Source organism: Capricornis sumatraensis, chromosome 6, assembly GCF_032405125.1.
Source record: "Capricornis sumatraensis isolate serow.1 chromosome 6, serow.2, whole genome shotgun sequence".
Taxonomy (NCBI): domain Eukaryota; kingdom Metazoa; phylum Chordata; class Mammalia; order Artiodactyla; family Bovidae; genus Capricornis; species Capricornis sumatraensis.
Window position 1 is genome coordinate 46,215,979 of NC_091074.1, and position 23,526 is coordinate 46,239,504.

Genomic DNA, 23,526 nt, shown 5'->3' on the forward strand with positions numbered 1-23,526 from the left:
GCTATAACTCTGACAAGCAGTTACGAAGAGGGGTGTGTTCACACTTCCTATCATCTTGCTCGGAGCAGAGGGAGGACAGGCTATGGATCCACAGATTTAAGTCTAATTATAGCCACTGACCTCAGAGAAATTCCATTAAAGCTTTCTTTTGATTCAAAGAGGTCATATCAAATGATCATAGAAGCAAGATTCGCACAACAAACTTCAAACTGGGCATATACATGTCACCTTTGTTCTGTCAGCAAAGAATGTATATCCTGAAGGAAAGGGAACAGTAACCTTGGTTGGCATGCCTTATTTAAGAAGTCTGAAAATTCACACTTAGCTCTTTCACTGAGAAAGAAAAAGCACTATGTGGCTGGCACCTAAATAATCCACCACATCCAATGAAATGAGTCCAGAAGGGTACAGGGTACTAGGGGGCCAACCTTCTGCATCCAATCTCAGCCTCACCATTCTCATTTTATGCATCATCCCAACTACTTGGTTTGAGAAAGGGGGCTAGCAGAGGACAGTGCATGCTGAGTCGCTTCAGGTGTGTCTGACTCTTTATGACCACATGGATTGTAGCCCGCCAGGCTCCTCTGTCCACAGTATTTTCACAGGAAGAATATTGCACTGGGTTACCAGGTCCTCCTCCAGGGGATTTTCCCGACCTAGGGAATGAACCCATGTCTCCTGCATCTCTTGCACTGCAGGTGGATTCTTTTACCACTGAGCCACTGGGGAAGCCCAGTAGAGGACAGAAGATATCCAGTTATCTCTGGACCAGCACAGATGGCAAGAAGTAACATATATAAAGTGCCCTACATCAGGACTGGGACACTGTGAACAATCAATGTCTGATCCTACTACTATCAGACCATATGATAGTAGAATGATTTAAAAACTAATTTTTCTCAGTACAGTGAATATGTTATTCAAAATGTCAACTTACTTTTTAAGGTATACAGTTAACTAAAGCCTCAAAAACAGATATTACTTTGATTTCGAGTTAGTGATTAGAAATCAGTATCATAAATTATATACTTGCTGCTGCTGCTAAGTCGCTTCAGTGGTGTCCAACTCTTCGCGACCCCATGGACTGCAGCCTACCAGGCTCCTCCGTCCATGGGATTTTCCAGGCAAGAGTACTGGAGTGGGTTGCCATTGCCTTCTCTGAAATTATTTACCTGCTGCTGCTGCTGCTAAGTCACTTCAGTTGTGTCCGACTCTGTGCGACCCCATAGACGGCAGTCCACCAGGCTCCCCCATCCCTGGGATTCTCCAGGCAAGAACACTGGAGTGGGTTGCCATTTCCTTCTCCAATGCATGAAAGTGAAAAGTGAAAGTGAAGCCGCTCAGTCATGTCCGACCCTCAGCGACCCCATGGACTACAGCCTTCCAGGCTCCTCTGTCCATAGGATTTTCCAAGCAAGAGTACTGGAGTGGGGTGCCATTGCCTTCTCCGATTATTTACCTAGTTCCACTCAAATCCTACAGTCCAGCAAATTTATTAATAAATTAGCACTAAATGAAATCAGGCTCCCCATTCCTGAGGACTCAAACCCCAAACGTCTCTCCTGCAGACACAATCTATATTAGTCACTTGGCTTTCCTGGTACACTACTTGACGTCTCAGATTTTCTGAATCCAACAATACTTTATTAGAATAAAATGGGGACATAATGTGAACCTAACCCTAATCTCTTCTAAATACATAAATACAAACTCCCCAGTTTGAGTACAAACTCCTAAGGACATGACTTCATATGCTTCTTTTTCTCTATATGGTATTTTTTCTTCTTCCCTTTACACTCTTGTTTAAAAAAAAAAAAAAGGCAGAGGACAACCACTGATCAGCACTGCTGTGTTGTAGCACCAGGATCCAAGTAACAGAAGCCAAGTGAAGGTAAAAAGATAAAATGAAGAATATGAAACCACTTAACTCTCGAAGTTCATATTTTATGTGCCATACCAGAAATTAAAATTAGAGTGCCAAGAACTGTTAAATGCGCAATGTTCAACAGTCCACATTTACTTTACTTCACAAGCTGTAAGAATAGAGAAATGTCACTGTACCAGTATGCTGTGATCTAAGGCATATTAAAATATAACCTAGAGACTCACTGTTAAAATGGTTCCTGATTGTTTTAACAAAGACCACCCCAAGATTAAAGAGTTTTTTGGATGAATGCTACCTAATTTAGGAAAAAACAAATTTAATTTTAGAAAATGATTGAAATATTAAAAAAGATAAACCCATATCATGGTTCTTATATGCAAGACAATTTAATAGTTGAAATTCCTATCAGATTAAAAAGAAATCAATTTCAACATTCTACCGTCTCTTTTTAAACTTGTTCAAAAGTTTGAGGATTCAAATATCAGAATGCTTTCAAGTTAAGATGGTGAAGTAACTCTCTTGGAGTTCATAAGAGAACATTCTCAGCTTTGCAGTGCAATTTTTCAACTTTCTAGCATATCATGTTAATAGATTATCACTTAAAGTAAAATTAATGCAAAATAAGAGATATCATTCTGGAGTCACCAACTATTACCTTTCCTTCCAAGAAGATAACGTTATTTACTGTGCTGTAGATAAGTCTCTCACATTGCACATACTGTCATAAATACACTGCTTCTGATGGTGTAGCCTAGATATGACTGTCCCCCAGACAATGATTCTTTTTAACTCAAGAAAATCAGTACAGTAAATAACTTTTCTTCCCTTAGAGACAATCACAGTGCTGGAGGCTGCTGCAACACAAAAACAAAATATCCTCACAAATGTCTCCAAACAGTCAAGCTGAAAATCTAAGCCAAAGTTTCATTTAACAGCCTGTCAGTTTTTTGATGTGAAGCTAATGAATGCAGTGGCAAACAAATCCATCAAACCTAACATCAAAACAACTGCACTTCATCCCACCAAACGGAAAAATGAAATACAACCTGCAGGCCAGCTCTTTGATCCAACCTAGCCAGGAAGCAGACCTGTGAATGCCACCACAGCTGCTGAGCATAAGTAACCACGGACTCCGTCTCACCACAGAAAGAAAGAACGCTCCAGAAGCAGAAAACATTCACCTCGAATATGCACAAATATCTTAGTTCAACTGCTGTGCAATCTGGTGGACATTTTTAAATCTCTACTAGAAAAAAAGTATACAGTATTCCACTCTAGATTACTCTGAGATTCAAAGCTAGAAAGATGCCTAAAATAACTGGATGATTTGTTCCACTCATATTACAGCTCTGCAAAAGAGGTTTATTAAAAGCCCTTCTGCTCATTATGAAAGCTCTTTGAAGACAAAGAAACAATTCCTTTCGTACAAGCGTGTAGCACAATTCATATTTCAGAGAAGAAACTCACGGGGCACTCACCAAAGCTGAACTCTGCCTGACAGCAGGCATATGGGCACAAGGCCACCTAGAACATTCCTTTTTTTTCTTCAATGAAAACCTTAATTCTGATAAATGAAATGAGGAGAAAGAATTACAGAACCACTTTCTTAGGTAGGTGGGTCCTCTTAAGGCAAGGCTGTTTTCTGCAGTATTATGCAGGATTTGGTTTGCTATATTTGGCAGGTCAAGGCAAAAAAGAGCTGAATGATCGTGAAAAGAGATGGAAAGACAGGAACAAGAGGAACGCCAAAGTTGGGGGCATTAGCAAAAATTTTTAGAAACAAGGATAGTCAAATTAAGTTACTGTCATTGCTCACACCTATACCCATTTTCTGAAGACCTGTTCTACAATCTATGCACAAAAGAAGTCTTATATAAGAGATGAGGGAGTTTGAGTAGATACTATAATAAAGGGCCATGTGAATTAAGTGCTGAAAAATGGGGAATACACTGACAGGCAATGGAATATCCACATAAAATAACTATTGTTGTTGCTATTATTATTTAGTTGAGAACATCAAAGGTTAAAGAATCTGCTGAAATTTGGAAGATGAGTATTTGCGAACAGCACAAATACTGGGATGGATGTTCTTTTTAGTCAATGTTAGCTATATCTTAAATGCAAGGAAGGTTTCATGAACAAATACCACATACCAAGAGATCAGTAATACATTCAAAGGAAATCCACAGAAACCCCATCTCCCATCCTGCTCCAGCGATGCCACCAGTGGTGAAGCAGCCAAGAGCAAAGGAAGCAGTCCTGGATGCTCCACAGTGCTAACATTACTCTCACCTCTGGCTCCCATCAAACAATTCAGCCTCCAAGGGATGAATTCACAGAAACATACACAGGGCCTGGCAGACAACAGACAAGCTCTACCTGAAAAAACAGAACTCTCTCCCCATCCATATTAAGTCACTTGAATGGCTTAAAAGGTCCCTAACCAAAGCCTGTTGGCTGCTAAACAAAGACCACCAAAATTATTGGTGAATGTGGGGTTATCTTTTCAAAATTATTTTTTTAATTAAAAAGTAACCTCCTGTAACAGCTCTTTTCTAAGTTATGGAAACAGAAACATTGGTTTGTAACATACAAAATATTATCAGTTGAGATTCTTCACTCTACCCCATGTTAATTAGTGCTGCACCAGACACTTTATCAGATGCTTTTACACAGACAAATCAACATGTGACAGGTAAAGCAGCAGTCATTTCCCAGTGCTTCAACTACAAAAAAGTACGCCATTTAAAAAAAAATTATCCCCCTAAATGTATAACTCATTATCACTTGTGAACTGTTTTTTAAACAGTTATCATTTAGAATGAATAAAAAAACACAAAGGATTAAGACAAACAAATATGGTCACTCTCAAAGCTAAAATTTGTCTTTTAATACAATTCACAATTAATTTACTATACATTATATTTTTCTCCAACAAAACACAAAAACTGTTTACAAATTTTCCTAATCTTAGGAAATTACACGTTCATACACATACCCACACATACACCACAGTAAATCTGTAAGGTTGCCTATAGAAATATACTTGAAAAAAATCAATATATATCACCATGTCAATTATTAACTGAAAATCTCTGATGTAGGCAGAATGCTGGCCCCCACACTCCCACACCCCATTTGGTCCCACCCCTAACAGCAAAGATATCTGTATCCTAGACCCTGCAATCTGTGAATATGCTATCTTTTATGACAAAAGTTGTTTGCTCTGAAATGTAGGGGACCACAACAAGGGACCTGAGAGAGGCCTCTAGGAGCAAAGACCCAGCTGACAACAACAAGGAAATAGGAACTCAGTCCTACAACCACAAGGAACTAACGGCCAACAATCCCACTGAGTAAGAAGCAGATTCTCCACCAGAATCTCCAATAAGGAATGCAGCCGTGCAAACACATTGACTTTGCTGGTGAAACCAATGTTAAACATACAACCTACAGGACTTCAAAACAGTAAAAAGAGTATTGTTTTAAGCCACTAATTTTATGGTAATTTTATGGGAACTTACTACAGCTGCAATAAAAAATTAATACATTATTATTATTTAGGTGAGTAGCACCACCTCACCAAGAGTAAGAAAAGGGTGGAGACAACATCTAAAATCATCTCCAACACATGTAACTATGACGAGTTTTAAATTAACTGTCCAACACTGCATTATAGCCACTGAACATTTTGTCATATCCTCTGACTACACTGAATGATATAAATCAACACAGCATGAGTGGCTATCTACATACCTAAGCTTTGCACCCCCACCCCCACAACAAATCTACGGGGTAAAGAGGTATTTTTAGTTTATAGATAGAAACAAAAAGAAGAAATGACTTTCCTGATAGTGGGGGAGGCTGGGCTTCAGATCCCTGCCTCCCCCACTATGGCGCTCTGCTTCCTGAACAATCCCATACAGCTCTGGGCTTATCAGCTGAGACTTCAGAGAGGTTCACTATCAACTTCTCTTACGAGGTCACACTCCACTCCTACTCTCTCCACATGGAAAAGCGGAAACACACGCAGGATATTTTAGACTTGGGGAGAAGCCAATACTCAGAACTACTGATGAAACTGAAAGCTTCAGTAAACAAGCACAAACTGATTTTGCTGGTGATTGAACAGCTGGGATAGTTGACTTATTATGTCAATGATTAAAGATGCAAACCATAAAAGAGCATACCTTTTTATAACCTCAGGGTTATGACACTATTTCGATGTAGACATAGGCATTACTTTTCTGCAAAATAACGGCAGTAGCTGGCCAAGGTACATACACTGAGCTTTCTGTTTTTTTTTTTTTTTAATTAGGTTTATTGTAATAAGAAGGATGTGAAAGAAGTAGTTCAGTTCTACTCCTTTCTAAATTACCCCTCATAAATAAAAATTACTCAGAACAGAGAAAGTCTTCTAATAGCAGGAGCTTTCTTTTATGTTATGAATTCACTCAAAAGCTTGAGCTGCCAAAGGGCTATATTCTTATTTTAAAATATTATGCAATTTTCTAAATGTGCATGTAAAATAAACCTAGAGTTGTCCTCCCTGAATATATTTCTATCCACGTTCACTCAATGGTTCCACACGCAAGTTTTATCATGTAGAATGAATAATATTTGCCTGGACCATGCAGGGGCCAACAATAGGCCACATAGACTATACGTGCTATTATCTACTAATTATAGGGCAATTCTGCATACTCTGTAAAACACATAGTTTCATTAAGAACCTACCCTCTGCCAGCATGCACCTCTGCCTTAAAATCCACAGGAAACGAAGCAACCTAAAAGAAGCTATTGTCACTTTGAAAATGCCCTCTATTTAACTCTGCAGGAGGGCAATTAATAAAATTTAACCCAGTTGCTTGTGAATGAAAATACACAGTTTATGAACTAAATTAAATATACTAAGAGACACAAATTTTTATACCAAATTTAACATGAAGATCTATTTCTTGTTAAAGTATGTTCTATATTATTACTTTCAAGAAATTCATTTCTGTGCTAAGGGCAGTTTTAATCATTTCTTCTTACCATCTTTCCTTAACATCTTGTTACAATTTTACCAGACACTTTCCTCTGTAAATAGCTGTTTTCTAAGCCATGGACTGAACTCTAACATGGAAGGTGCCAAGTCTACCTAATCTGGAATCACAGGAAGCCACTGTAAAATCTCACAGAAATACAATCATGCAAGATGGCCTTAAGAAAGCAAGCAAGCCTCGGTTGCATAAAATTACCTCTCAAAGTAAACTGCTCCACATTAATTTCAAAACAAACAAATGTTGCTACAAATATTAACATAGCCTATATAAAATAAATATATCTGTCTCGAATAAATTACTACAGTCACAGGCACACAACATCACTGAGGAGAAAAATAAATGCTGCATGTGATCTTAGCTTTCCCACTATAATAACCAGTATACACGTTTAATTTATGCTTTATTTTTTGAAGCATAACTTACCAATTTAGCAACTTTCCCATAGTCAATCCATCTGACAGTAGCAAAATTTGTAGATTCTGCACAGTTGAAACCATGATTAAAACCAGCATGGTAGCCATATGGGAAAGTGATCATAAATTCTCCAGCTTCCTGGGTGATCTGCAGGGTAGAGGACATATAATATTTCCCAATTATAAGGCATCCCAAATTGCAAATACAGTTAAAATATATTTCCTATTTAAAAAAAGAAAAAAAAATGTTATGATGTCCAAGCTATACTAGTATAAAAGAAGTGCCCCCAGATTCTTCACTTAATTCTTTAATAGTTTTTCAGGAGACTTTAAAAACTTTTCTAAACAGATGACCCTCTGCCAATAGTCAATCATTTAGCCCATTAGCAGAGAAATTACATTTTATTTGAAGATGTCTGCTTTATGCTATTCAAAAAAGTGTTCATAATAGCATTCAATACATTTTAATACTTAAAAATTCACATTACTGTAATTATAAAACAGGACATATCACAACTGATATTTTTCAAGTTATAGTTATAAAAATTTTGGCAACACACACTGAATGTTATGGATTCTTGTTGCTTAAGAGTTGACTGTATTCAATAAATTGTCCTTTCATTATACTTAGAAAACATTCAATTAACTATTTCATTTAACAGTAAAATTTCTATCAAATAATTATTCAAATATATCTACAGCATGTAGGTATGTATGTGTGAGTGAGTGCATTTGCAAATATAATTAAAATAGCTTGGGTCAATCAGCCATCAACCTAAAAGCAAAGATAAAAATGTATTCAGTCCATTCCTATCTTTTAAAGAAATCTGCTTTTTTTTTTCCTACAATCACCAAAACATACAAAACACACCAGGAACTATGGAAGAATAGTGAAGCTAAATATATCAATGTTTTTTAAAACTTGTCTGCTCAATACTAGAGTATCAAATCTGTAACTCACTGATTCGTTCAGTCACCTTGGTTCGAGAAATAAATATGTAAGTACGCACCTATGTGGACACATATAAGAGACACATTGCATAAATACATGTGCACACACTGCACTCAGTAACCATTACAGGAATGCTAAAATGTTGTGTGTGGAAGTACTTTCCTTCCCAACAATTCTAAAATTTAGCTCATCACCCCTGCCCCTGTGACACCCCAGCAGGTGTTCCATTGCAATGAGCAGCAATTCAGCTGCCACCTGGCAGGCAGAGAATGGCTTATCAGGGTTCAACATGGTTCCAGTTCCATCAGTTCAAGCCACGTGAGAATATAGCCTGATTCTCTCCTTTTCTAGTCTCACTGAATCTCATTAATTATAACTGTGCTTGGAAATAAGGCATTTCCTTGCACCATGTGATAAAATAAAACTTACTTTGCTCAGCTGTCACTAGCACTATAAAGGGGAGTTGGGGGAAAGAGGGTAAGACTGCTGTCATTGGGATAAGGAAGCAAGCTTCATAGCTCCACTGAATCCCAACTATAGTTCTTCCTTACTCTATCTGGAAAACTCCTTTCTTGCCATGCTGAAAAGTACCTATTCCCATTAAATGGGACCCTAAATATTATGCCTATATATAGTTTCTAGAAACAGGTCAGTCCCAATTAGCTAAATTATAAGGCTAATTTACTGCCTCAATGAAATAAACTGATTTTTTTTTAAAAGAAGGGTATAGAGACAGAAAAGTACAAGTTATTTTTAAGACTAACCAAGCATCATAATTCCACACAGCAAAAAATGGTGGAAAGGGTAGTGCACATAATTGAAAAGCAGACAGTAGCTATTTGGCAAACATACTTTTTCATACATACATATACATATACACATATGAGAATATGCATAAATATACTGAAAGAAAAAGAAATAAATGTTAGTCCAACTGGGAAATGATTGCCTAAAGAGTAAAGGTTGAACTGAGGAGGAAGAGTGCATTATTATATTACCTATACTATGCAAAGTGCTTCAAATAGATAATCTCTTTTCATCCTCATAATGGCCCTATTAAATGGTACTCTTATTATCTCCATTTTCCAGTTGAAGAGATTGAAGCTCACAAAAATGATGTAATTTACCCAAGTGGCAGAATCAGAAATGAACTTGGGAAGAATCAATGTCATTCCAAAGTCTGCTACTCTGTCCAAGGTTACATTATCATCACTGGAGAATAAGCTCCTCGAGGAGCACACTGTCATCACACATCCTTCATCAAGGTAGAAGGGGAGATGGCAATATTTCATATGAAAACTGCAGCCACCAATCAGCCCTCTAAATGGCTGGTGTCTCACCAGCTGTGGACAAGCACTCACCATTCTACTTCCCACAGGAGCCACAAAATGTCCCATCCTCAAAAGACTGGATAAGAACATGGTGCATCTGGTGAGCTACCAAATAGTACCTGGAGAGCCTCAGCCCAGAAAAGGGTGCGAGGCACCTGTTCCCCAAATATTACAAAGAAGCTAGAAGCTACTACAACCTCCATCTTGGGTGAATGAGCCAATCCTGCAGCCCTGCTATTTCACATAACCCCCCTCCAAAGAACAACAATTGCCATCACCAGCCCTAAACTCTCAGAGCTTTTCCTGTCTTGGAGGACTCTATTCTGCTCCTTCTCTACCTTCTAATATTCCAACTTAAATAAAAGGACTTAATCAGGCTTATGACAACCACCTCAGAGAAAGTGCACTGATGACACAGGTCTGAGACTGGAAAGCCTGGTGCTTAGAGGCGTCTGCAAGGAAGACAATGCCCCCAGAAGGAGTGGCCCCACTGGGGGCGGGGCACAGCCTGTGACTTCTGTACCTGCGGCAGTGCTGCAGCCCACCCACACCTGTGGACATTATCCATAGTGCGCGAAGGCACACTTTCTGTCATGGGGAGAAGTATGTAACTCAACAAGTAGTGAGAGTGTTCTCATCATGGACATGAGACAGTGTGTCTCATGCGTGACTGCCACAGAGACTGTTCAAGAGTGAGCAGGACCACCCCAAGGTGGAGAATGTTTCCCAGTCCTTGCAAAAATTCTACTTCCAACAAAGCCTAGACTGGTGGGAACGGGGCCCCAGGGGTGAGGGGTTGGGGAAGATAGGTGGAAGACCGGATTTTAAGGGCCTGAAATAAAGAAGAGGGAAAGACTTAGTCACAAGTGAAAAGTTTTTAAAGTGGAAAACAGAGAGGATTATGGGAAGACAGTCAAATAAAAAGTGATAAAGAGAGCAGAGATATTTTTTAATTTTTCTGCAACTAAAGACTTAATCCTCCTCCAACTGAGAGAGAGCTCTTATTTATCTGGTCGAAAGTTTTTTTTCATTTCAGCTTCTTCACATAAAAACACTCATCCTCTGTAATAATTCTGACCCAATACTGATCCATGGACACAAAGAAAGAGTGATCTAGCATGTAAAGAGTCTTACAAAACTTAATCTTCAGAAATATTCCAAAGAAGCAATATCTGATTATTAAATCATCAGGCAATTCTATCCATAATGAAATCTCAATTGTATTATGTCTGAATGTGTTTAGAAATAACATACTGACACCATAATCACTGATTCTAACCAATCAAACTGCTAATAAAAGCTGCTCTGATTTATTTAAAAAAAAAAATAGATGGCGTTAACATAAATTCTGTTGCTCACACAAAAGACGTCAGTGAAAGAGAATTACTACATGTCGAATGTGCTACATTTTACTTTCAGTATTGTTACAAGTGAACTAGAAGTGCATGAACTCTCAAGTAAATATAACCTGAAATTAATTTCAAAAAAATATGCAATTTCAGAATTTGAAAAAGAATAGATACATGCAAATGAAAAAAAAGGAAAAAAAACACATGTCAAGAGCTTTTCTTACTTCACATCTTTCATTAGTACTTTTCTAATTAGTACTTTTCTAATTTCTAATTCATACTTTCATTAGTACTTTTCTAATACAGTTAACTATTTTAACTATAATTTTAACAAAAGTGGAATTAAAGTCAATTGGGTCTTTAAAAAAACAACAACAAATAAAAGTAATTTCAAATCAGTACGTAGGTAAATAATTGTTACCTTAAGTAAAGCATGAATCTGAATATTTCTCCTCATACCCTAAAAATCCTACTGGAAGTCAAAGATATATTAGTTTAGGCTGAATTTGTCTTAAACACAAATTTTACACATATGAAATGATTCTGTTAAAGAGTAACACTAATGTACCTTGTCAAAGGGAATGCCATATTTCTTTAATACTGAGGGAGATATCAGTGTCATCTTGTGGCGAAGAAATGCATCACACCCTTGAGAACTGCTTGGGAAAAAACCTAAATGGAAACAGTAAATACAAGCAGTAATGCATTAATTAAGATATAATTTCAAATCAATTTTTAAGTTTATGTTCTAGTATTCTTATATAATGACGGCTTTATACAACTATAGACCAAGTCCATCATCAAAAATCATGGTGCTAAAAACTAGAGTCAGAATTCTTAAAAACTAAACAATACATATTTTTATCACCAAAGGCTGATCTTTTTTACAAAAAGATCTGCCAAGAGTTGTCTGCATAATACAAAATGACTAAACCTTAAAACTCAAATACTTTGGCCATCTCATGTGAAGAGTTGACTCATTGGAAAAGACCCTAATGCTGGGAGGGATTGGGGGCAGGAGGAGAAGGGGATGACAAAGGATGAGATGGCTGGATGGCATCACCGACTCGATAGACATGAGTTTCAGTAGACTCCGGGAGTTGCTGATGGACAGGGAGGCCTGACGTGCTGCAATTCATGGGGTCACAAAGAGCTGGACACGACTGAGCGACTGAACTGCAACTTTAAAAATTTGCAACAAAGTTAAACTCAGTCTACCTATTATCTGATAAGTGGATAAAATATTAAGGGAGGTTAGAAGAGGAAAATCTGCAATTTTAACACAGAAATCTCTTACTTTAGACTCCTAAAAGCAACCATTCTAGAAGCACTTGTCCCAATGCCCAACATACAGTAGACACACAGCTATTTCCTATCTGTTTCTTTCTGATCAATTTCATATAGTTTCAGCTCAGTTCAGTCACTCAGTCATGTCCAACTCTTTGCAACCCCATGGACTGCAGCATACCAGGCTTCCCTGTCCATCACCAACTCACAGAGTTTACTCAGACTCATGTCCATTGAGTTGGTGATGCCATCCAACCATCTCATTCTCTGTCATCCCCTTCTCCTCCCACCTTCAATCGTTCCCAGGATCAGGGTCTTTTCAAGAGTCAGTTCTTCGCATCAGGTGGCCAAATATTGGAGTTTCAGTCCTTCCAATGAATATTCAGGACTTTAACTGCTACTCATTCCTGGAACTAACTCCCAGCCAGGACCACTCAAGAGCATGGAAACCTGTCTGTCTCACCAGCCTATATGGGACCAGTGTCTTGAAGAGGCCTTTAGGTGAAGAAGTTAAACACACAGCAACTTATTCATTCAACAGTACATGATGCACTGAAACCCAGTTGTTTCTCTCCATCTCTGCCTTCAACACTGCAGTCTGTCTGAGAAAAACTCTCATTAACTCGGTTATATAAGCTAGAAAAAACACACGTACTTGATGTCCTAGTCTTCACCTTCCGCACTCAGAGGGAAAAACCACCACACTGAGAGCAGGAAAGCAAGATGAGAAAGTCAAGAGAAATGTGGATGGGACAGAGGAGAACCACAGAGACAAGCCCTGAACAGAGAACTCACCGGGAAAGCATGTGCTGTGTATCTGGGTAAAGCAGAAAAAAGCACAGATGTTCTTTAACTCCATGGCCAAAATGAAGATAAGGCCATTGGAAACGTTACTTATCTCACTCTGTGGCTCACTACATATAAACAGCTCAAGAACAGGACCAATCTGACGAAAGAATTATCAACACTCATTACCTAACTGAGAATAACTTTAACCTCATAGAATAGAGAGTTTTACAATAATAGTTTTAAAGCAAATAAGCCTTTATGGATGCCACCATGGAGCATGTGAGGCCATAGATCATCAGAAGGAGAAAAAGCAGACATCTAAAAACAAAAAAAAGAAGCTATTAGGATATAAAGAACTACCTGCAAAGAACAGCACATCTGCTTAAGCACCTACACCTGGATTGTTAAAAACAGAAATATTTTAAAACCACTAGACCATTCAGGTATGACCTAAATCAAATCCCTTACAAATATAAAGTGGAAGTGATAAATAGATTTAAGGGACTAGATCTGAAAGACAAAGTGCCTGATGAACTATGGATGGAAATTCGTGACACTGTACAGGAGACCAGGATCAAGACCATCCCCAAGAAAAAGACATGCAAAAAAGCAAAATGGCTGTCTGAGGAGGCCTTACAAATACCTGTGAAAAGAAGAGAAGCAAAAAGCAAAGGAGAAAAGGAAAGATTATACCCATTTGAAAGCAAAGTTCCAAAGAATAGCAAGAAGAGATAAGAAAGCCTTCCTCAGTGATCAGTGCAAAGAATTAGAGGAAAACAACAGAATGGGAAAGACTAGAGATCTCTTCAAGAAAATTAGAGATACCAAGGGAACATTTCATGCAAAGATGGGCTCAATAAAAGAAATAAATGCTATAGATCTAACAGAAGCAGATGGTATTAAATAGAAGTGGCAAGAATTCAGAGAACTATACAAAAAGATCTTCATGACCCAGATAATCATGATGCTATGATCACTCACCTAGAGCCAGACATCCTGGAAGGTGAAGTCAAGTGGGCCTTAGGAAGCATCACTATGAACAAAGCTAGTGGAGGTGATGGAATTCCAGTTGAGCTGTTTCAAATCCTGAAAGATGATGCTGTGAAAGTGCTGCACTCAATATGCCAACAAACTTGGAAAACTCAGCAGTGGCCACAGGACTGGAAAAGGTCAGTTTTCACTCCAATCCCAAAGAAAGGCAATGCCAAAGAATGCTCAAACTACCACACATTTGCTCTCATCTCACATGCTAGTACAGTAATGCTCAAAATTCTCCAAGCCAAGTTTCAACAGTACGTGAATGATGAATTTCCAGATGTTCAAGCTGGATTTAGAAAAGGCAGAGGAACCAGAGATCAAATTGCCAACATCTGCTGGATCATGGAAAAAGCAAGAGAGTTCCAGAAAAACAGCTATTTCTGCTTTATTGACTATGCCAAAGCCTTTGACTGTGTGGATCACAATAAACCGTGGAAAATTCTGAAAGAGATGGGAATACCAGACCACCTGAACTGCCTCCTGAGAAATCTGTATCCAGGTCAGGAAGCAACAGTTAGAACTGGACATGGAACAACAGACTGATTCCAAATTGGAAAAGGAGTACGTCGAGGCTGTATACTGCCACCCTGCTTATTTAACTTCTATGCGGAGTACATCATGCGAAATGCCAGGCTGGATGAAGCACAAGCTGAAATCAAGATTGCTGGGAGAAATATCAATAACCTCAGATATGCAGATGACACCCACCCTTATGGCAGAAAGTGAAGAAGAACTAAACAGCCTTTTGATGAAAGTGAAAGAGGACAGTGAAAAAGTTGACTTAAAGCCCAACATTCAGAAAACTAAGATCATGGTATCTGGTCCCATTACTTAATGGCAAATATACGGGGAAACAGTGGAAACAGTGACAGACTTTATTTTTTTCAGTCTCAAAAATCACTGCAGATGGTGACTGCAGCCATGAAATTAAAAGATGCTTGCTCCTGTGAAGAAAAGTTATGACCAACCTAGACAGCATATTAAAAAGCAGACACGTTACTTTGCCAACAAAGGTCCATCTAGTCACGGCTATGGTTTTTCCAGTAGTCATGTATGGATGTGAGAGTTGGACTATAAAGAAAGCTGAGTGCCAAAGAATTGGTGTTTTTGAACTGTGGTGTTGGAGAAGACTCTTGAGAGTCCCTTGGACTGCAGGAGATCCAACCAGTCCATCCTAAAGGAGCTAAGTCCTGAGTGTTCATTGGAAGGACTGATGTTGAAGCTGAAACTCCAATACTTTGGCCACATGATGTGAAGAGCTGACTCCTTTGAAAAGACCCTGATGCTGGCAAAGATTGATGGCAGGAGGAGAAGGGGACGAAAGAGGATGAGATGGTTGAATGGCATCACAGACTCAATGGACATGAGTCTGGATAAACTCTGGGAGTTGGTGATGGACAGGGAGACCTGGCATGCTGCAGTTCATGGGGTTGCAAAGAGTCGGGCACAACTAAGTGACTGAAAGGAACTGAATTGAACTGAAAACATACATCCAACAGAAACATCAGAAATACCATCATTCTCTACAATACCTGTGGGAATAAAAGGAATAATCATGCCCTATCTGGTCATCTGATACAGCTCTCTGTCTACGGTTAGTATTCATAATACATAAATAGAAATAAACAACCTGTGAAAAAAATGCAGACTCCAGTGAATGGTGAGAAAGAACCACATAATGTAATGAAAATGATGAGTCTACATAATAAGCTGTCCTGAACCTACACCACTCAGTAGAGCACAGCAGAGATCCCCAAACACACAACCCATGGAAAAGTTTTAACAATACAAATTAAATGGATCTATCAAACTTTTCAAATCTGTACCTCTGCTCAGCACTGCACAAATTAAACTTTAAATTAAAATCAATGAAGAAAGAGGAGTCTATTTAATTTCCTTTTGATATGGATTTGTAATCAGGACTTGAACAATGTGGTGACTGGTCATAAGTTAATTTAAATTGGAAAACCACTGAAGGAAGGCAATTTGTAATATATTAAGAACTTCATGCTGGTTCAGAATTTATATTTTCAATAGGCTATCAGAATTATATTTTACATTGCCCTGGAAAACACCTGATAAACCACAAGTTATGACACAAAGTACCTATTTCAAAATGAATTTTACCTCAAAATACCTGCAGGAGTACATGGTTCACACTCACCCCTCACTCCAGCATTTATGAAAAATATTTTATTCAATATTTAAGCCAGCCAACATAACCAGAATACTATTTGATACAAAATGGTAATTTTTAAAAAAACTCAGAACTATTTCAGCCCTGGGCTATCTACATAGTAAGTGAAGAAAATAAATTTAGAAACAATCACATGTATGAAATATACCAAAATAGATCTGATAGAAAAGAAAATATTTAACTAAAAATTCAACTGAAGACTATCAGAGTTTTCTGAAAGTCACTAAACAAACAGAAAACAAGGTATGTGTTCAAAGTTTTGGAAGTAAGTTCTTTAATACATGCCTTTCAGAATCTTTTTATTTTCTATTCTTATGTTTACTTTCTTGATCAGTTTATTCCAAGTTTTCAATAATATATTTGGAAGAATTCTTCTCCAAAAGTTACCATATTTGAATGTTACTACTGCAGCATTCCATAAGATTTTCCAACTTACCAGTCACACAATGGGAGAGGTCCAGTCTTTCACAGTCTTGAAGACCAAGAAGTTCCAATAAAGAAACAGAGCTACACTGACCCCTCAAGTACCTAGTAGTGGAAATAGCAGCTAGCATCTCACATATCCCATGACCATTAGGAAATATGACAGGCGTAGAACAACACACAGAATAAAACTGGCACATCTTTCTGCAGCACTTACTTTTGTCACGTTAGATCATTTAGTTTATGTTTGCATACAAACAAACATAATAAGGGAGCAAGATGCAAAATCTGCATGCGTATTGTGGAGTCCTAGCGTTTCACTCCCCTCACTTGAGAGACAGCATACGGTGAGGTATAAACTATGCTATGGGATTTTGATAAATTTTAATCTCCTCTTATAGGCACTTAACACAAGATTACCTGAGGACCAACTTTCCTCTCTCCATCACTGCTCACAATAAACACATACTTTAACAGTGCTATTAATAGAAGAAATAAATTTTAGATCAAAAACCTAATTGTTTGAATTATTTGAAGTCACTCTTATCTTATCCATATAGTTAACAGAACAGACACACTGATTTCTAACACAAGTCCAACAACTCATATAGCCTCAACTATTTCCACAATCTCTCAGCTCCTCAATTTCCCCATCCACATAATCAGGATGCTATTTTATCTTCCTCAGTGGGTTCTTTTTTTCCCCCAATATCAAGATATAATTGACAAATAACATTGCATAAGTTTAAAATACACAGGGTAATGGTTGCCTATATGTACATATTGTGAAATGATTACCACAGTAAGTTTAGTGCACATTCATCACCTAAAAATAGTTACTTTTTGGGTGATGAGAAGTTTTAAGATCTACTCTCTTAGAAACTTTCAATACAGTATTGTTCACTGTAGTTACCATATAATACAGTACATCCCCAGAACCTACTCATACTGAAGTCAAAACTTTGGGACAATCTTCACCCAATTCCACCACCCCCTGCCTCTGGCAGTCACCAAACTGTTGTTTCTACCTGTAGGTTTGGTTTTTATAATTCTCACATATAAATAAGATCATACAGCATTTGTTTGTTTCTGCCTGACTTTTTTAACTTAGCATAATGGACTCAAGATTCTTCCATGTTGAAGGAAATGACAGGATTTCCTGCTTTCTTATGCCTGAATGATAGTCTACTGTATGCATATAACACTTTGCTTTATTCGTTCACCTGTCAATGGACACACAGGTGGTTTCCATATCGTGGCTACTGTAAATAATGCTGCAATGAACATTTGAGGTAATAGATATATCTTGAAGACAGTGATTTCATTTCCCTCAAATACATACCTAGAAGCAGAACTGCTGTATAATATATTAGTTCTATTTTCAATTTTTTGAGGAACATTCATACTGTTTTCCATAGTGGCTATACTTGCTGGGTGGATCCTTATGGGAAGCCAGTGATATAAGGCACAAAAATCTTAAGCCATTATAAGAAAATGGAAACAACCTAATGTCCATCAACTGGTAAACGGAAGTGCAAAATGTAGTATATCTTCACAATGAAATATTACTTAGCTATAAAAAAGAGTGAGGTACAGATATAAGATATAACATAGAAAACATGCTACATAAAAGATGTCAGGCACAAAAGTCACATTTAAATGATTTCATGCATATGAGACATCCAGAATATGTAAATACCTAGACAGAAAGCAGACTATTAATTTCCAGGGGCTAAGAAGGGGTAAGGGGAAATACAGTATGACTGAATAAAAAATACAAGGTTTCCTTACAGGATGATGAAAATCTATTGGAACTAGACAGAGGTGATGGTTACACAATACAAATATATTAAAAGTAACCATATTGTACACTTCAAAATGGTTAATGGCTTATGTTTTGTGAATATCGTTTCTGTTATTTAGTCGCGAAGTCATGTCTGACTCTTGGTGACCCAATGGAATGTAACCTGCCAGGCTCCTCTGTTCATGGGATTTCCCAGGTGCTATACACATCCAAGGACACCCTGTACAACATAAAAGTGATCAGATGCGAGAAGCACTATTCTAACAGAGAAGAGTCTACACATTGCACAATTCCATGTTAATAACATTCTAGAGACAGAAATCTGGTTAGTGGTTGCTGGTAGGGAGAAGTAATTAGAAAAGGGCACAAGAGAATTTCTGGGGCCTACTGGAAATGTTCTCTATCTTGAGAGTAGTCGTAATTACACCACTGTATATATCTGTCAAAACTCACTAAACTTTATGTTTTAACAGGTGGCTTTTACTATAAGTGCATTTTACCTCTATCTGACCTAAAATATCATTAGATGTTTTTAAATTGTTTTAGAAACAGAGCAGATGTACTCTAAATCCCAATCTCACATGACAAACACATGCTGCTACTATTAAATCAACGAAGTTTTAGCCATGGTAAAAATTTAAAAATCAAAGCTTAAAAACATCAAATTTCCTATATACAAACACTAGTCTGAAGAAACTGACATTAGTTATTAATCACTTAGGAAAGAAAGAAATAAGAAAGGGAAGGAGAGGGGAAAGATGAGAAACCAGACCTATAGACTGTATGTTCACACTAGCAATAGATTTGATTAAGACAACTTAACTGAAATTTACCCAAGTATGCTTTGACAGAGTTTTATACAAGCATACCTCAGAGATGTTGCAGGCTCTCTTCTAGATGACTACAATAAAGCAAGCATTACAGTAAAGCAAGTCACAAGAATTTTTGGTTTCCTAGTGCATTTATAATTATGTTTATACTATACTATAATCTCTTAAGTGTGCAATAGAATTGTGCCCCCCAAAAGTACATACCTTAATTTTAAAATACTTTATTGCTAGAAATGCTAATCATCATCTAACCCTTCCATGAGCTGTAATTGTTGCAATTCACAGATCATAAAACAAACATAATAGTGAAAAAGTTTGAGATGTGAGAATTACCAAAATGTGACAGAGAGATGATAAGTGAGCAAATACTATTGGGAAAATGGTACCAACAGACTTGCTCAACATAGGGCTGCCACAATCAATTTGCAAGAAAAAAAAATGCATTTTCTGCAACTCACAATAAAGTGAAGCACAACAAAATGATGTAGGCTTGTAATGGCTTTTACAATATTCATATGACTGACATGATGCTTTAAAAGTACAACAGCCATATAAACAGATGGTAAGGAAAAGGACAAAGGAAAAGGATATACAAGTATGTTTCTGTAGAAAATGCTGTAGACATGACAGCGAATGAACAATGAACAGCAATTTGATTCACGTGTGAAATTTCTTAACATGCTTATTAGTGAAAAGAACCAATGAACTATATTATGTGGGGTGACACTTGATCATTTTTACCCACATTCTTAGTTAAGAGGTCAACATTAGAGGTTTAGGCTATAGTTGACCTCTCTGTTCTTCCTACCCCATTTTGAGCAATTAATGGTTGGGTAGAAAGTTATCACATTGCAGGTTTCACTCTGCTCCACATGTCCAATAATCCATCAACATCTCTACTGTAGAGACAAAGCCTCATGGAGCTCTCCAAGAGGAGAGCCAGAAGAAATTCATACTGATTATATAGAGGAGCATGGTAGTTCTCCTGAATAATTGCCTTATTTTTATCTCCTGAACATAGTGCAGCAAATAACAGGAAAGCTTTTCTATTTTAAACTGGCTTGCAGAACACTTATAAAACTTTCACCTAATTTAACAGGTATATAGACCATTACACATAGTTTTTTACTGCATTCTTGAGACCACTTTGTTTCAGCTCCAGCTTTTTCCCACCTTGACACGACATATGGATCACACATGCACAGGTCACCAGGACTCCTCAGGCCAAGGACTTTGGCACAAGTTAGTCAGTCAAGCTAACCAGGTTTTCTGGCTCAACTTCCACCCGACAGAATCAAAGAATTCTTAATTCTCCTCCATAGTAATTTTTCCCTGCTCGCTGGCATTCCTTTCCTGAATTCTTCCTCCCATTCCCTACCTCTCATTTCTCAGAATTGTCTTTCACCCCACATTCTAATTATTGTAGCATGTGTATGTTATGTATTATGGTTCAATGTTTAAAATCCTACTAGGAACATGGCTGGGTACACAGTTTTAAAATTCAACACAGACTGTGACTGTTATTCAATCACTAAGTCATATCCAACTCTACAATCCATGGACAACAGCATGCCAGACTCCTCTGTACTCCACTATCTCCCAGAGATTGCTCAAATTCATGTCGAACAAATTGGGATATTTGACATCAAAAAGGTCCCCTGGAGACAAGCATGGCAACCCATTACAGTATTCCTGCCTGGAGAATCCCCATGGACAGAGGAGCCTGGCAGCTATGGTCCATGGGGTTGCAAAGAGTCAGACATGACTGAGTGACTAACACACACACACGAGGAAATTAAATTCAGGGACTGCTTCACCAATTCTAATATAACAAGTGATAGTATGATGAAAATAAACATACCATGACACATCATACATTGATCTCCATTCCTAAAGCATGAGTTAGGAATGAAGGCAGAGGATGTATCACTGAACTTCTTCATTTTTTGTCTTAGGGAGTCACTTAAAATTGATTGTTCATAATCAAGGGCATTTAATTTATTAGCCTTTCAAAACCAAGCATTTTAATGTAATATTTTCAGGCCATCATGTAAATGAATGTTTAAGGGAATTATGTATTTATCATTTTGAGAGCTAATAAAAGTTCACTTTCCTAATTTCAAGTCAAAGGTAAGAGAAAGGGTCAATTTGGAACATTTATAAAATTGAAATGACTTGTTATTTATTGCTACTCTTTCAGTCTTTAAACAGCAGTGGTTCATAATCGCTTTTGGACCAAACCACCTTGATGGATCTGATGATGGGTTAGCTTCCCAGAAATCCACATATATGCCCAATATTGAACATAATTTCAGAAAGTCCACACGCTGCCTGCATCCAGCCTACAGACCCTTTGTCCACCTCCTTGAACAGAATGTACTTAGTTGCTCAATTGTGTCCAACTCTTTGCAACTTCACGAACTGTAGTTCACCAGGCTTCCCTGTCCATGGGGATTCTTCAGGCAAGTATACTCGAGTGCCCTGGAACTGCCATGCCCTCCTCCTGGAACAGGGATCCCTGCTAATCAGGCTAAGATTCTGCTTCACAGGCTTAAACTCAAGATGACTAGTCATTTAAAGACACACACACACCAAAATTGACTGCTTAAAGAAATCTGAACTAAATTAATCCCTCATAACAATGATTCATTCATTCCTTTTTGAGTGTCACTTTAATAGGTAAAAACAAAAACACTTGCTACAAGTAAATATAAGACTACAAAAGAACCAGTATACTGAACTCTACCATACTGTCACTTAAAACAAAATTCCTGCTAATCATTCACACTTACAAAATCTGCTGCATAAAGTCCTAACTCACATATTCTTTTTCCAGTAACCAAAATTTTGACCAAAGTGAGTCCTCTTTAATTTTTTAAAAACTATTAGCACTTTATTCACAATGAGAGACCAATGAAAAAGTCATTCACACATACACACACACATATACACATCAGCTGCTCCCAACTTACTTTAATCCATATTTTGCTTAACTTAATAGAACCACTAAGATATTGTCTAATTTCTAAAATAGATGAGATTTAGACATTCTTAAAACTGAAAATCTTCAAAACTGTCATTCATGATGTATCTCTAGTATCCTTTTTACTTCCCATTCAATTGTATCGGGTCAAAAATTAAAAAGAATGCAATGGCATTATAGGCAAACATAACAAGTATAAAAACTGCAACAATTCACTTGAGATTTTTTATTACTTTTATATCTACATGATATTAGAAAAAAACTGTATAAATGAGAAAGCAACTGAAGGGCAAAATCGAACTCCTGGCTTTATTAGATGCAGACCTAACGGTTTTCAGATAAAATATTTGCAGGTGCCACCGTCAATCAAGATTTCAATAGAAACCAAAGATGAAAGCATTCATGCATAAAAGGCAACTGTGATAATTATGATGTGCAGACAAGATAATGGAAAATATCCGAGGCTGCTTTTCATATTATGTATCAAGTGCTGCCTTGACCTAGACATCCTATAAGGCTCCCTCACATTTACTGCATTATTTTATCATTTTAATTGTTTAGCAGAATTCAATTAATTTGCCTGACATCTGCTCAGAAGATAGAAATCCTCCACTGTCTTATAGGGTCTTTCCCTTGAATCATTTCTCAAAATAATGCTGCAAAAAATTTTCAATAAACACGCAACTGAGTTTAAAGTTCCTTTTCAACCTTCAAGTTTATTAATCTCTTACTGATTAAGCTAATGGCATCCATTTTTCCTGAATGTCATTTTCAGGCAGTTTATATCAAAGTGTATACAGACAGTTTATAGCAAAAAATTTAACATGTGATTCCGTATAGCAAAGTTTACATTGCTCCAGTTTAAAAATTCTGGGGCAGTGAGGTGAACAGAAAATGGTAGAATTATTATCACAGAGAACAGAAGAGTCCACAGCATATAGATTTAGCACAAAGTTCACTGCCTGTGTATTTAAGGATTATGGTAATCATATTCTAAGCTGTGCTATAATCTATTATCCAGAACAAGGATCCATCCACTTAATATTCATGAAAATAGTCCATAACGAAGTTCAAGATTACAATTACATTGCTATTATTACTGTAATGTATTACATTATAAAAACACCAAGGCTTTATAGTTATTAGGCTGCCAAAATTATAATAATGCTTTTAACAAACATGATACCCTAACTATTC

General features: G+C 37.3%; 1 protein-coding gene across 1 annotated transcript in view; it reads right to left on the reverse strand.

Annotated features, from left to right (window-relative positions):
* Positions 1-23,526, reverse strand: part of KDM4C (lysine demethylase 4C) — a 400,505-nt gene that overhangs the window by 279,001 nt on the left and 97,978 nt on the right. The window contains exons 7-8 of the mRNA XM_068973756.1: positions 11,547-11,650; positions 7,357-7,494 (exon numbers count right to left, since the gene is read on the reverse strand). Of these exons, the coding sequence (XP_068829857.1) occupies positions 7,357-7,494; positions 11,547-11,650 (242 nt within the window). The remainder of the gene's footprint in view (positions 1-7,356; positions 7,495-11,546; positions 11,651-23,526) is intronic.